Source organism: Paramacrobiotus metropolitanus, unplaced genomic scaffold (assembly GCF_019649055.1).
Source record: "Paramacrobiotus metropolitanus isolate TYO unplaced genomic scaffold, Prichtersi_v1.0 Parri_scaffold0000045, whole genome shotgun sequence".
Classification (NCBI taxonomy): Eukaryota; Metazoa; Tardigrada; class Eutardigrada; order Parachela; family Macrobiotidae; genus Paramacrobiotus; species Paramacrobiotus metropolitanus.
In genome coordinates, this window is record NW_026570265.1 from 1,054,909 (window position 1) to 1,070,186 (window position 15,278).

Consider the following 15,278-nt stretch of genomic DNA (forward strand, 5'->3'; position numbering starts at 1 on the left):
AGATGCGTGGGCAGACAGATGATGCAGCAATTTTCGCATTGGCACTTGCCGTTTTATCAAGCTGTTGAAGTCTGCGACTAAGCTCCCTACCGCACCGCACTGTTTCTTTCATTCATTCTGAAGCTGATCGGAGATTTCATTCGTTTCCAGCTTCCTGGTGCGATATCGGTGCCTTGTTTGTTCCGATAATTTTTAATTTTTATATTTTGGCTCGTGATTGACCACTGTTTCTATATTTTTCGAAAGCTAAGAACCAGTCAGCTTTGGTCCGTTGTTGGAGCCAGTGGCCGATAATAAGTCTGACAATGGAAGGGGTCATTATCGATATTGTACCTGGCCAGCGTTCGTTGTCCTCCCCTGTCTTGGATGCGAATGCATCTGCCGCTGCTGATCATGATTCTCCCATTTCTGTATCGGACAGCGAATCATCCGGAAGATCGGATTCTTCGTTGTCTGTCGGTGCCGGTGGATCCAGTGCGTTGGATGACGACGAGAATCTTTTGCGCGATTTTCACAAGGACACAGTAAGCAATTGATGCAAATTGGACCACAGTTAAAATTATTTATTATGTACAACAAGCGGCTAGCCTGTGAAAATATTATATTCAATAACTTTGAAATTAATTTTAATTTCGCGATCTCCAGATGTGTTTGAAATTAATTTTAATTTCGCGATCTCCAGATGTGTTAGAATAAAATAAATGAACTAAAATTGATTTAATAATGAATTTTTGTCGAAGTGTCCCTTGCAGCCTTTAATTACATCATTATTCGTTATTAACTACTGAAATGGTTAACAACCGTTAGATTTCGTGTGAAGTTAAGAATCAGTGTAATCCAGGTCAGTGCTGAAAAGCAATGGAAATTGTGGGTTTTAGCAGCTAGCTGTAGGCCTGTAGCCGGATCTGGTTACAGCATCCTTATTCTTAATAATTATTTAAGAAATCAGGCTTCTCTGAAATGTTACAAATGAAAAGCTTTTTGTGCTTCATTAACGGGTAGAAATCAGAATCTTGAAGATGTACAGAAAATAAGCATCATGACAAAATAACAAAAAACAATCGGTACAGAAGCAGCGTGAGCGGACTAAACGGAGTACCTGTTGACCTTTCGGAGCAGGTGTCACCATGTCACATATCGTATCAGTAAAGTTTCTCCACTAACAAGTTATGAAATATTCTGAATAAGGTACTTAGTTGAAGTAATTTATTATGTGTTCTGAGAATCGAAAAACCATTTCACCAGAACGATTCCATTAGGTTAATACAATGGTAATGCGAATCTGACAGAAATAACGTATGCACTACGGAGTTCGAAAAACGGCGGGAAATGGCATTAGCGAGCTGTACTCATGCTTCCCATGCTGAGAGAAGGTCCTACAGTTGTAAACTTACGAGAATACAACTTGTATAAATTATATTTTAATACGTATAAGTCAGAATTCAAAGTTGGATGAACTTTTTGTGGAAGCAATATGGACGGTGGTTGTCTTTTGTTGGCCGAAGGCTCGAAGCCATTGTTTGCAAATTGCAATTCTGTGCATGTGTATATGTATGTGCCACAAGGCCACAACCACCGATAATTCTCTTTCATAATTTGTGACAGGAACGACATTATTACAAAAACTGGCTAGCAATTGCAGTTTCTAAACCTGCTCCGCAAACAACACCCAGCCCGATCCAGGTGACCGTGAGAGCGTTCAGAACGGTTGCAGTCGTGCAGCGGTCTGCCTGTCCTGACAAGTTAGGGTTGGGCCTTTTGACTTTTCACAAACACTGCCGCTACAGAAACCGCCGTTGCCGACTACTTCAGTCGCTTGCGGACTTACGGTCAACGTACCGGCTGTTACTTCTGAGTTGTGATAAGTAACTTCGCACACAGGACAAGAGTATTACAATCCAGATTTTTCTTTGCTTGTCTAAACAAGAAATTCATTGTTTTTCCTGGTTTTATTGCATTATCGTTTTCAAATTACCCTCCAAGGCACGGAATGGTTAACGAGACAGTCTGACGTAAAGCCTGTAATCATGTCTGTCCTCTGCTCCGAGTTGCCTGACCACACACCCGATTGACGTTTGTAATTCATTGTGTGTTTCTGCACATGGTAACATATGCCTTACAGTTTAACTTGATTACGTTTTAAATTAATTTGTCACAAGAATGGCAGCAACGGTCTTCACCAGCCATTTGACATGAATTTTGCAATTAGGAAGGCAAAGTTCTGGTGCGCATGGAGGTATCGTCTTGCGAACATATCGGGCTGATCGGATCGCAAGGCGAACACGTACGAAAACTGAAGCGGGACACCAGCTGCACGGTCCACTTTCCCGCGACGAATTCACCGAACGACGCCACGTCCGCGAATTACTCCCGATTGCAGGCTTCACATTCTAACGAGGTACTTACAAAAACAGATCAACGTAAAAATTGATGATAAACTATGTGTTACTACTGGTTAGACAGTTCGCATACATAGACTTTTTTGGTACGATTTACATACTGTGGTTCTTTTTAGGTGTCTATTCGTGGAAAGTTAGCGAATGCTGTGGAAGCTCTACAGAAGCTGCGGGTATATTAACAAACCGGGAATAGTTAGCATTGTACATATATTGAAAAATCGCAATAAATTGGTGTGGACCTTGATGTATCACACTGCGAGTGATTGGTTATTGGCTTTTAAAGTTAATGAACAATCTGCTGTTTATCTGTCCTTGTGCTTTTTATGTATTCTACGAGTTAAACCACTTGGGTCATTGTTACAGGATGCGATACCTTTCAAATTCACTTATCATGTTACGAAACAGTCCCTGCTGGATCATCCAGAACTAGCCAACGGCGATAGTGTGTTCGACCAAATCAGACGAGTATTTCCTATCGACATATCGTTCGAGTTGGCAGATTTTGGAAGGAATGGCGCATTAATTCATGTACGTGGACCGCAAAATGCTCGCACTCTGCTTGGCGCCAAAAGCATTGTTGACTACTTTGCGCGATCCGCTCAGCGAAACGAAGTAAGTTCATCTGAATGGTTTTATTCCTCTGAGTACTTATCAGGTTATCAACGCCGACAATACAATCAATCAGGGTTTGATTACCACCACTGAATTTTACAAAAATGGTGTTACAAATGTAGCTACCAGAGTGGTATGGCTTGCAGTTCTACCAGTAATAAAACTCGAACCTTTCGCTATGTAATTAATTGTTCACATTAAATTGTCGCAGGTGGAAGAATCCGTTACAGCAACCTTATACATCCATCCTCATAGCCAGTCTGCGATGTACAGCCTGTGTGATGCGGAGGCGTTGATATCGCAGATTTCCAAGGTTACGCGCGTGTCCATAACATTCCCAAATCCTCGGCAGGAATCCGGGGACAAACAAAAGGTTAAAATCCGAGGATCAGTTAAAGGCACCGCCGCAGCCTGGCTAATGCTGATGGTAAAAAATAGAAAGTCTGTTTAATTTCAGTTCTCACTACGATGCTTGAATTTTTAAGAGTTGCTTTAATAAGAGGTTTAATTAAATTGATTTGCAGAGTATATTGCCGGTTACTGTACGATTATTTGTGGACTGCAGCAACGTCAACGTGCGCGGCAAGTATTTCCATTTGCTTATGCTGAAGCTTATAAAATCGCACTAGTAACAGATATTTAATTTAATCGTCTTGATTTATTCCTTTTTCCTCTTTTATTTGAAAACGACATTGTTTAACTAGGGGGTTATAACGGAAAAGCCTGATTTACCTTCCGATTTTAGGGGTTACGGACTTCCTCCAGAATCGTCTCCAGGTGAATGTTTTGACTGCAAACGGAGCCCTTAGAGGCGAACGTCAGGTGAGGATATTAATGCCAGTAAACCGATTAGAGGCTCTACAACAGCACATTTCTGTAGTACATCGAGCTGAAATCTGTGGAGGACAATTTGACGAATATTTGCGTAGCCTATGGATACATCCTTACCCGCACAATGCAGCTTCCAAGGTTTCACGTGCGTCGTCTTGCGGACAAATTCCAGGAACTGCAAATCGGTGAAATGTTTTCCGTGCTGGGCCAGATTCCACTATCGATGCCGATGCTTCCATCACCAGGCATCCCGTTCATGCCGATGATGCCATATCAGGCGCTGCCCATGCCTTTTGTTCCTGGATACGGATGGCCATTTCCGTTATCAGGTATCCTGACGGTCTAACCGAATGCGATGTAAAAAAATGTTGTTTTCGTTAAGCGTTTTTTTTCAATCAAAGGTGAGCTTACGCCTTTAACTGATCCCCGGATTTTAACCTTTTGTTTGTCGCGACGCATGGCCATATGGTTGCAAGGTTAAGGTGGTCCATTTTAATCACAAATTTTCTGGTACCTGCGGAAGTAGTACATATCACACATACGGTCACATTTTCATTTAATGGCAGTATAAGTTGAGTATATTATTAAAGCCATTTAAAGTTGATGTTTTGATTACTAAAGAAAGGAATAATGAGAAAGTCGATATTAATAAGTCCTCGAGTTAAAATTTCGAAATATTGCACTAAAAAATCTGAAACTGCGTAGTTAATGATTAAATAGATAATACAGTAACGTTACAGTAATGATTAAATTCTGAAAGGTCAAGCCTGAACTTGATGTGTTACAGTATTGCAGTGCTTGATAAACATGAACGTTCAGCTTCAGCCTTAACCGTCGAAGTTTGAATAATTTGTCTTGTGAATATACTACTCTAGACCGAGTGAGTAAGAGAAAAGTATTTTTTAACAGTCTTTAGTTATCTTACCAGCTTTAAATTGTATTTATAACGAAGTTACAGGGTGACCTACTTTTTTACTCGGTAGTCACTAAATAAACTAGTTAGTTATTGTGAAACATTACCGTGAAATCTGGTTTTACTTACCTCTTTGTCGATTGAGGAGCACGCCATCATATCTCATTTTCAGGTCCGGTGCCGGTCCCAGCTGCTCTTCCCGCACCGTATCCGGATTCCAGCGTGGGCTTGCGGACGGCTGAGCAATCATCGAAAGTCACCACCGGGGAAATTCCTTCTCTGGGCCATGGAGTTAAGAATCCGCTGCGTTCCGGCCATGCAAAAGCGCATAACAGCCGTCGTCATGATGATGAATCAACTGCATCTTTCGGAATTAACGACCATGGACACGCCAGGGGAAATTCCGGCTCTCTCTTGAACGTTGACCTGAAAATGAGATATGAGGACGTCCTCCTCAATCGTAAGTGCCAGAGTAGTGAAATGTGATGTTAAAACCGTGTAACCACAACGTTGACTAAAATAAAGTTAGATGAAGACAGTTGCTTTTATAGAGAATAGCGTAATTTTTAATGGCTGTTTCATGGCATCGTGCCACTTTCAGTGGTTCAGGGCGGCACGTAAGATAAAACGGACCAATCACTGCTTGTTAAGAAATTGGGGCACCTACAGCGCCCGTTGGTTGTGGACTTTTGGTTACTTATTATTGGTCAGATCTCGCCATCGAAAGGGCAAGGGTTGGTAGTAGGCAAACCGAAAACGTGCGGTCGAGCTTTGTTATGGTAGTGGCGTGTAGGTTCGAGCCTTGAGACAAGCCTTAGTAATTATGCTGACAAAGTAGTGCCATTGGCACAGATATCTATGATAAAATAGTGCTGTAATGCGTTTTTGCTGGCGCACTCAGATATTTGGTGGTTTGTTTGCAAAAACGGGGCTGATGGTATCTAAAGAATGCGAACCTGAGAAGATAGCAGGGTTGTGAATTTTGTTTTGCTGGGATGCGTTATCACAAATACTTCGATTGGCTGAACGAGCTGGAAATTACTGTTTTGATTGTTCGAACAAAGCTACAGCACCATTGGCGTTCAGTTTAGACCACGATCAAGTGACATTAACATGGAGAACAAATATGTGAATTTAAGAGGCACTGCAAAATGCTAGTAATGGAATGTTTTAGATAAAAATTAACTGGTATAAATAATTACGACAAATGATGACTTTAAAAAATAATTGCTTTCCACTACGGTGATCGGTTTTTTATCGTCCCCAGTCAGGAGATAGGATCAGCTGAACTTAAAAATCCGCTTTTATGACTTTTATTAGACTGTCGTCATAGTGTGTATTTTTTTCGGTGTGATAATTACAAATCCAATTGGACAACGGACACGCACCTGTATTCAAGTTGCATTTGCTTAAGCACTTATTTGGTCAGTAAATTCTAATGCCGTACAAGCATAGACTTAGAGAGTAAATGTATACACTTTTATACAGACACAGTTTATCGACTTTATGTGGTAATTATTAGTAATTGACTACGTTTGCGAAGACACGTATTATAAATATAAACCGTAATCCCATTCGTATGGAGGGAACATGTTTCATTTTCTTTTTGCACTCGTAGTCTATGAGGAAGATTCTAGCCCACCTAGATTCAACGCGGGTCGTAATGGAAGCACAGCAGCATTGTGGAATTCCGGAGATATGTCAAGCATCAGCTCAATTTGGAAAGAACCGGATTCCAGTTCACGGACAAATCTCCCGGCCAAGACTACCGTTGGAATGTCAAAATCAAACAGTTTCGCTAATGTTTACTTCTGTACGGAAAGGAATTATCTGGAAGTGGGTGATCGACATCAGCCATTGTCTGAAGGTTACGGAAGAGAGGCGTCCTGTACGTTTACTGCCGGTTGCGGTTTAGTGCCACCGCGCCCGTCCTTTGTATCTGTTATAGAGCACTATTGTTTTTTTTCTTTCAGTGGCTCGTAATGGACCAAACAGACGATTTTCGCGGAACCGTGGCCCGCCACATCGAAGCGGTCCGAGTGATGCGCATACGGATTGGGGTCTTTGGAACCATAATGGTGTGAATGGTGCTCTCAGTTGATAAAACATAAAAGTGTCATGCATATAACGCCACGTACATAATTTTTGTTTCCTCAGCGACTCCCCAGAGTCCCCAGTATCGAAGAGCTGAAAAACCGTCGAACCCAGAGCCCATTCATAATTTCCAAATCGGACACTGGAAACCGGTTTAGATTGGCCCACGTTGGTGACCTGTTGAAAAGCGTCATGATGGGCATTGTGGATTGTGTATATGTAATCCTGTACATCGGTTGAATTTATGGTTTGATTTAAAGAATTTTGATAATTTTAAGTTTGCACATCAGATTTGTATAGCACAACACGGAAGACCGAGATTTCTTTACAACTCTATGCGGCTTTTCAGTTTTTATGGCTCAGATCTTTGGTTGTTAGCCGCCGGCTGTTGTTGCGGCCTTTTCCAGTTTAATTGTTTGTGATGAGAATTTCTTGGGTTAGCAACTCTGCACGATTTTTGTCCATTTTTACCGTTGTTTCGAGATATGATTTTTTAGTGTAAAACTACTTCGGTTTTAATTTCTAGTTTCATTGTTACGATGCGAGTCAATTTATGACAGTCTCCTATGCGGATCTCTGTTGAGTGGAGTTGGAAATAATATCGATTCAAAATATTGCTAAAAAAAGTTGAAATGATGTACTTGAAATATTGCATCTACAAATTTATTTGAATAAACATCGGGATAACTTTTTGTGCTATGTACACGACCAACATTACAAACAAAGATTAACCAATAATCTGCAAAAACCAACATGGTAAAGACAATATAATCGCCAAAACAAAATCGTTATCAAATCTTTAGTGACAGCTGGCAGTGCAGTTCACTTTCGCATGTACAGACTTAATCCATACAATGCTAACGTGATCGCCGAATTTCTCTGCAGCGATCAATTTAGCCATCCTTAGCATTCCATGGTTTTGCTACACAGTAGCTCGGACAGTTTCCCAAAGAAAAAATTACCGCGCCAACGCCGCAATAAGGTTAGCACACATTTCAAAAAATTCCATGGTTTGGTGTTGGGTGACTTTGCTGCGAAATGTAGTGGGAGGAAGCTCCGTAACCGATACACTGTTTCGCCGACCAGTGATGTTGGTGCCAGGATACCTCCACACTTCCGGGTTAGTCGGGGGCACGGGTGAGGATGAGCCCGACGAAAAACTGAACCGTTTGTCCCGTCCCGCTGCATGATAAATAATCGGTCAGAAACAGCAGAACTACACACGTATCAATACTGCCACAAAACTAAACATTACAAAGGGTGCAATTTCCTTAAAAAATTCGTGAATTTCGACGGCGATAGCATTACAACGAAACGAATTACAGACAAAAGAACTGCCGGACAACTGTGCCCGACGAGATATCGCGCGAATTTACATACATGGTGTAGTATGGGTCTGTACGGTAGTGCAATCAACAATTTCCATTAACCTGCTACGAAGATACTTATAATTACTACAATTTGTAATTTATTGCAGTTACAACAACGTAAACTTCAAAGAATTCGCAAACGGCTAATAATTCCATCTGGGAATTAAAACAATATTCAGAAGCTCAACTGAACAAAATTTTCGACACGCGAGCACATAGCATACCTAGTAGCCTTTCCCTCCGTTCTTCCACCACAGGATTTGTAGCCTCTTCCGAAAGGCTTTTAAAGTCAAGCAAATAACTCTTATGGTCAACTTGGTATAGCTGCAGACTCATTTTTATCTGGAAAAACACGTGATGTTATGCCAACCAGCCATCGAACAAGTCAACAAGCGATTATCATTCCTTTATACGTACATAATGGCTATTAATCACATTTTTTCGCCGCACTCGAACGTTGTAAGGATTTAAGATCTTCCATTCGTAGCCCAAATTTTTCATGGCTTTATACACTTCTGTCATGATGTCCTGGGGCCGGCTCTGCGATCGAATCCCTGATACAAGAATAAACACTGTTTATAATTAACCATGTGGAATTTCTAATGTAGACTGTGCAGTTATCCCTGCAAACAATCCTCAGTCGATAATTAATCAAATATCAAACCAACCTAAATGCCATTTCGCACGTTTAGCAGGAACCTGTTTGGAAGACACCGGCTTGTCACTGCCGAGGGGATCCAATTTTTGTACAGCCAGACCTGTTAGAAAAATCCTCCGGTAATCAACACATCGCATGATTTACACACGTGCGACTAAATGCTCACTTGGTATTCGTTCAATATGCGGTTTCTCGGAAGCTGTCTTCATCACCTAAACAAGCAAGGTAGAACATTACTGTACATATTTTCCAGCAGAAGACAGCTTTGGCGTTGTCGAAAGGAAACGCTTAATTACAGCAAATGATTATTCACTGCACTGTGATTTCTCGTTATATGATGTCAGTTACGAATTCTGTAGTATTCAAACAACTACTTACTGGAGTCAGGGGTGTAGGGGATTTAGCCGCACCGGAAGTGGTCGATGTGGTGGAATTTCCACCAGGTGGCGAACAGATAACCAAATCCTTAATATTCAACCGCTCCGTCGCCTCTTCTGCTCCAAATCGCTTGTTATCCACAATCAGATGGTACGCAATGGATAGTTGATCATACGGATCACTGCTGAGCAAAGCTGCATGAACATCTTGGTCTTCGACGCCAAATTTCTAAATCGAATGAAACACAACATTAAATTTTTCACCTACAAAGGCGATAATTAAATTACAACTGTAACAAATTTCACGAAATCTCTACGAATCTTACGGAAAATAACTTGAGTGCATCAACAGATATAAATGTTAAAACATGAAATGTATTCAACTCATTATAGAATAAACAAAACCAATAAACACGATGATCAGGTATTTTAATAACGACAAAGCTGACCTCGCAAACTTCCCGCACAGCATCGATATCCACAATCGCTGCACTAGCGTCATCATCGTCCGGGAATAATGTACACGGTAAATCTTTTTGAAACCATTCATGATTCCTGGGAAAAATTTGGATGGTAAATTACCGTATTTGGATACAAACTTCCACAGTCAACCACATACCGAATGTCCTGAACTGTCGCGCGTTTAATAGGGTCCACTTGTAACATATGGCACAATAAACTCACAACCGACTGACTCAAACTGCCGGGAATTGGGAAAACTCCGGCTAGAACAATATACCATGTCAAACAGTCTCAATTTCGCACAAGTATCACACTCTTACATTTAATCTTTCTAAATAGAGTCGGGACATGCTCATCGTCGAAGGGAAGCTAAAACAGCATAACTTGAAATAGTAAATTAAACTGTACATCAACATTCAATTTTCGTTTTGGAAACTTACCGCTCCGACTAATAAAGCGTAAAGTATTACTCCACAACTCCAGATGTCAACTTCCGGACCAGCATAGAGCCTACGAAGAGCCGGTCAAAAATAATGCTCACTCAACAAACAAAAGAAAACTTACTTTCCAGATATGACTTCCGGGGCGGCATAATTTGGTGACCCACAACTGGTTCGTAGAAATTCGCCATCCATCATCATGTTAGAAAGACCTACAGCATCAAGTGTTTACATATGAAAGAACGGAAAAATTGTAGCAGATAATAATTAATAAGAAACAACAAACAATAAACCAAATATACACATTTTAGGTCTTTATATGTGTAATAATAAAGCAATGTGCCATAATTACCTAAGAAGCCACAGTAAAAACGAGAAAATCTTACCAAAATCAGCAATTTTCACATTGAGTTTGGAATCGAGGAGGAGGTTCTCCGGTTTAAGATCACGATGAACGACCATGTGGCGGTGACAGTAGGCAACACCACTGATGATCTGTTGGAAGAATCGGCGTGCTTCATTTTCCTTCAGCTGGAATTTGGATACGACACATTTATAGATGACGGTAAGTGTACCCATAATTAGTATCAGTTCTCACCCTTCCGTGTTTAACGATGTAATCGAACAATTCTCCACCCGACACATACTCCATAATCATAAAAATATCAGTCGGCGTACTTATCACTTGGTACCTAAAACATTTTCGCAGGTAATTATGCACATCGTCCCTGCACAAAAAGTTTAAAATTCATGAATCGCCGACAGTAAAATAATCAGAAAATTCTATGAGTACTATAAATAAATGAAACAAATAAATCACTAAAAAACCGGGAGCCTCTGAGACAAAAATACAACAAAAAGATAAATAAAAAAGCAAACGTAAATAAATAAAAAATTTTGGCTTAGTACTACACGCAACAAATTCAAACAAATCTTCACCACTCAACGAATTCTTTAGGAAATACAGAGTATTTAATCTGATACTGATGACAAACCAGAACTCACATATAAACTACAACAACCGAGAAGAAAAAAAAATAAAGTTTAATATAATAACGTACAGTTTGATAATATGAGGATGTCGAAACAGCTTCAGATTCTGAATCTCACGACGAATTTTGCCAACAACATCCAAGCTTTTAATCTTCTGCCGATTCAGAATCTTCACCGCCACCTTATGCCCCGTGACTTGATGCCGGGCCACTAGAAACCACAACAAACAAAAACGTCAACAAACTGTTTTTCGCTGCCTTCCTCCAAGTAATTTCACCTTTAACTTTTCCGAATGTACCCGTCCCCAATGTCTCGCCTAAAACATAATTCAGTACAGTTGTTTAAATGTTTTAATGTTATAAAGCGAACCTATAAACAGGCGGACAGACCAACGTGACTAACCGAGTATGTAATGGCCGATCTTAACCAGCGGCTGTGCTGGCCCACCCGAGGAATCTTTCGGGTCATCCTTGATGGAGTCGCGCTTGTTCGGAGTGCCGGATCGCGAAGTCTGTGCAACATGGGATTTATTAGTGTCATGAATGGCCAGAAAATGCGAATATTTCACATCAAAAACTCGTAAAGCTTTCAAATGCGCATAGCCACTGGCAATAGCCCGACTGCAGGGACTGTTGTTACGGCTTCGCCGCTCAGATTTCCCATCGAGCGATTCATTGGACGCATGCATAATATACCAGACCAGCGAAAGAGTTTTTGGCGATGCGAACACGACACCCAACGAGCATTTTATAGCGAAAGCAATACCTTCCACATCATTTAGAAAGTCGTGCGTCTAGTGATGCAGCGACATCGCGCAAAGGCAGGGAGGAAAAAATAGGAGCATTACAACTAGTTCAGCACATTTTCTGCTGCAGGCATAAGGAGTGATTACATCTTACGCCAATGAAAAAATATCCCGAAGAATCACTTTATAAAAAGATTATGTCTTACCATGATTCTGAGCTCAAGATCACCACCAGCTTCGCTTCCTTCGAGTCTATATTTACACTAAGAGATTTCCTGTCAACTTTTTTCGAAGCCCCATAAAACGACTCTGCAGTACTTTAGCGCCACTCTACCAAATCTATGGAAAGATCGCTACACATGTGGTTTCAGGGCCTGCAACCCACACGTACAGGGTTTTTACTATGCGGCGGAATCGAAACGAAAGCCAGATGATACGCGAACGTAAACAACCATCTCACATGCTTGCGCGGTTCTGATTCGCCCATAAGCAAGCGGCCCACCCCCACTCAAAGAGAAATTCCTAGGGTCTCGTCAGCTAGGTACACTACATCGCCTCCCATACTCCGAGCCACACTCCACAGCCAGATCCACAGACGTGACAGTACTAATGAAGGTGAACGTAAGAAAAAAACACTTATAACTGAGTTGTAAGCTGCCATAACGATTCATGCGGATCATACCGTACCACTATGTATTTCATATTTCACAGCGGCATTTCTAACTCAAATAATTACTGTACGTTGTCGCGATGTGTCGACGATCGGATTAATACAAATAATAATTATATAATTACGTTCAGCGTTTCCTGTAAACAGATTTAATTATTTTAATGCCTGTTGTCGTCTTGTCGGTGTGTAATAAGACTTAAGAGTGTAAGAGTAATAATAATAAGATTACCGTAAAAGTGGTAACACTAACAATCGAATTAATAAAATAATTAACGATCAAAACCTATCTACGAGCACGATAGTGGACTTCAATTCACACCAAAAGCGATTGTAATAATAATAAGATTACCGTAAAAGTGGTAACACTAACAATCGAATTAATAAAATAATTAACGATCAAAACCTATCTACGAGCACGATAGTGGACTTCAATTCACACCAAAAGCGATTTATTAAAGCATCTACGAGAACTGGGCACTTGCTGTCTCAAATAACCCATTTATAAGATGGCGACTATTTCATCCATTGCAAACACCCAATGCAACTGCCAGAGAATCCACATTGGTATGGGTTTTAAGTATTACTGGCAGCGCATGCAATTCGATCAAACAACTGGACCATGCTTTGCAGAGAATATAGAAACATGATGATAACAGAATCATTAGAAGTACACGTATACAACTATCAAGTTCTTCTGCGCACCTTTCTGCAATAGCCCAACGTTCTATTGTAGTAAAATTGTACTATATGTACAAATTATAAAGCAGGTGCAAGTAGACTTCAATAAACGAACTGGGAAAGAGTCTGTCTTGAACAAGGCCGGCTCAATAGTTCCACCACCAGTGGCGCCATTTTTCGAAATCCAGATAATTTGTATGATTCCAGTACTCTATCGTCATCAGATCTGAAGAAAAGAAAAATAATTTTAGGTGCCGATCTTAACGGACACTAACAAGCAAGATACAGCAACTACAAATACGAAATCAGTAGTCAAATCCTTTATTATAATGCTTTATTGCAGTTCTGTCGTACCAAATATTCTAGACATGTAACCTGTTTCAGAAATTATATTTATCTGTCAGTCCACTATCGTACTTACCGATCCAGTGTCCGGGCGGAAGGGTGAAGTAGACAGGTTCGTGGTACCATTTTCCGATCTCCCATTCGGGCACATCCTTCATAATACGATATTCTTCTTCCACCTGCCGGCGAACTCCCTTCAAATACCTACGAAAAATACAATTAAATACTATTAAAAAAATATCAGGAACACGATGATTCAGTGAATTAGATAATATACGGAATCCGAAGCAAAGCGGGATATTTATACCGTAAGTTCCATATCTTTCTGGGAGAAATGGTGCACAATCACTAAACTTGACAACAAGGCCCAAAACAGTTTTGGTACAACGATTAGATTATGTACGATCCTTTCGCAAAATACACTATATCTCTATTCTACAAAAAATTTCGATTATACCGTTTGTGCGAACAGCTATTAAACGCAACAGGATGTGATGCTGACGGTAAGGTACTTAATAATTTAACACAAACATTCGTTCACGGTCAGCAGGAGAAAGGCTGATGAATAAAACAAATAGGGTTCGAGAACTAACTACAATTTACTGCACATGCATGTGATTCATAAAGGGTACAAACAAACCGTCGCAACATCATCAGAATACCCAGACTAATTATTTTATCTTCAGTTAACAGCATTTCTCTAATTCTCAAACAAATGTCACTCACAGGCGATCGATTTCCGCGGCTAATAATGGTTCCAGTGCAAGCTTTCGGTCATTCATTTCCAGTTTGTCCAATCTAAACAATGAAATACATGAACACTTTTTTTATAGACAGGCAACACTAACAGCCACCGAAGTAAGGAACAAAAATGCAAGCGCGGAGTCGTGGACACACTATTCGCCCATCTAGACGTCAAGATCCTTTACCATCATCTAACATTTTCTTACCCTTACGAAAACGTAACAGTCACTATACTGCAGTAGTTGTCGGGCAAAGTGCTAGGACTAGGAAATTTGCAAATTACCATAAAATGGCCAATGAAAACCTAAGAAGTCCTGTGTAGTGTGTAGTCTAATCATAAGGATAACAAATAAATCCGCTAGTGAAAAACTCACCTCCAATTGTTCATAAGATACTGGTATCGACACCACCCAAAGAATGTTACAGCTATGTACGCCAAAAACAGAAACACGGGATTTAAAGATCGCTTTTGCGGGATGCGCACCCAGTCAAATGGTGCATAACCTCCAGCTGGTGGTAGATCCTGTCTGTACGGGATCACTTTCGTGGCGCTGGCTGTGCCAGCAGTGGCTGCGCTGCTGGCCGCCCGTGGCTGAATTCGCCACATATTCACTGCTAACACCTAAAAAACAAAAGAAATCAGGAGCATTTGAATCCTGGCTATGATGATGTTCACTTTAATTTTATGGCTTACAGGCCGGGTTCTAAGCAGCAGTGACAGCATCTTGCAGAAATGGGAGGTTGCTGCTAGGGGAGCAGCGAAAATTCAGAACCAAGCAGTATCCGTTGAGCTAGTGAGGAGATTAGCTCACTGTTCACCAGCAGATTGTTAAGTTCCTCGCAACATACTGGAAGGTTAAAAAGCCACGGATTCCTTAGGATAAAGACATCGCAAGTCCTAGTTTGCAAATTTGTATGAGTACTTTTTCCAAAACAAAATCTGTTTC

The 15,278-nt window shown here is 40.7% G+C and overlaps 3 protein-coding genes and 1 long non-coding RNA gene across 6 annotated transcripts; 1 reads left to right on the plus strand and 3 right to left on the minus strand.

Moving 5' to 3' along the window:
• The first annotated feature begins 65 nt into the window (after nt 1-65).
• LOC129591165 (uncharacterized) lies at nt 66-7,489 on the plus strand. Of its 2 annotated transcripts, none has more exons than XM_055486706.1 (12): nt 66-524; nt 2,210-2,398; nt 2,516-2,569; nt 2,763-3,011; nt 3,223-3,438; nt 3,536-3,593; nt 3,757-3,833; nt 3,892-4,171; nt 4,928-5,215; nt 6,374-6,643; nt 6,729-6,835; nt 6,924-7,489. In XM_055486706.1, the coding sequence occupies exons 1-12, from the start codon at nt 306-308 to the stop codon at nt 7,005-7,007; spliced, it is 2,091 nt and encodes a 696-aa protein (XP_055342681.1). In that variant the 5' UTR covers nt 66-305; the 3' UTR covers nt 7,008-7,489. The 2 variants fall into 2 exon arrangements, with proteins under 2 accessions (XP_055342681.1, XP_055342680.1); XM_055486705.1 differs by having other exon boundaries at nt 6,729-6,833; nt 6,913-7,489.
• Nucleotides 3,017-5,285, minus strand: LOC129591167 (uncharacterized). Its single transcript, XR_008690822.1, has 5 exons — nt 4,885-5,285; nt 4,254-4,356; nt 3,960-4,184; nt 3,744-3,869; nt 3,017-3,432 (listed from the first exon to the last, which is right to left on the minus strand). It is a non-coding gene; the product is annotated as an uncharacterized LOC129591167 (long non-coding RNA).
• A 9-nt stretch (nt 7,490-7,498) lies between the features above and the next one.
• Nucleotides 7,499-12,261, minus strand: LOC129591166 (5'-AMP-activated protein kinase catalytic subunit alpha-2-like). Of its 2 annotated transcripts, none has more exons than XM_055486708.1 (17): nt 12,101-12,261; nt 11,552-11,660; nt 11,427-11,465; nt 11,218-11,359; nt 10,755-10,848; nt 10,543-10,687; nt 10,281-10,368; nt 10,157-10,226; nt 10,037-10,085; nt 9,874-9,979; nt 9,704-9,809; nt 9,256-9,483; nt 9,044-9,089; nt 8,888-8,977; nt 8,637-8,773; nt 8,444-8,561; nt 7,499-8,031 (listed from the first exon to the last, which is right to left on the minus strand). In XM_055486708.1, exons 1-17 carry the CDS (start codon nt 12,101-12,103, stop codon nt 7,808-7,810), a joined length of 1,794 nt encoding a protein of 597 aa, XP_055342683.1. In that variant the 5' UTR covers nt 12,104-12,261; the 3' UTR covers nt 7,499-7,807. The 2 variants fall into 2 exon arrangements, with proteins under 2 accessions (XP_055342683.1, XP_055342682.1); XM_055486707.1 differs by lacking the exon at nt 12,101-12,261 and adding an exon at nt 11,915-12,089.
• Nucleotides 12,262-12,996: 735 nt separating this feature from the next.
• Nucleotides 12,997-15,272, minus strand: LOC129591262 (NADH dehydrogenase [ubiquinone] 1 alpha subcomplex subunit 13-like). The gene is made up of 5 exons (XM_055486850.1): nt 15,026-15,272; nt 14,706-14,953; nt 14,314-14,385; nt 13,664-13,791; nt 12,997-13,468 (listed from the first exon to the last, which is right to left on the minus strand). Exons 1-5 carry the CDS (start codon nt 15,053-15,055, stop codon nt 13,389-13,391), a joined length of 558 nt encoding a protein of 185 aa, XP_055342825.1. The 5' UTR covers nt 15,056-15,272; the 3' UTR covers nt 12,997-13,388.
• Between the last annotated feature and the right edge of the window lie 6 nt (nt 15,273-15,278).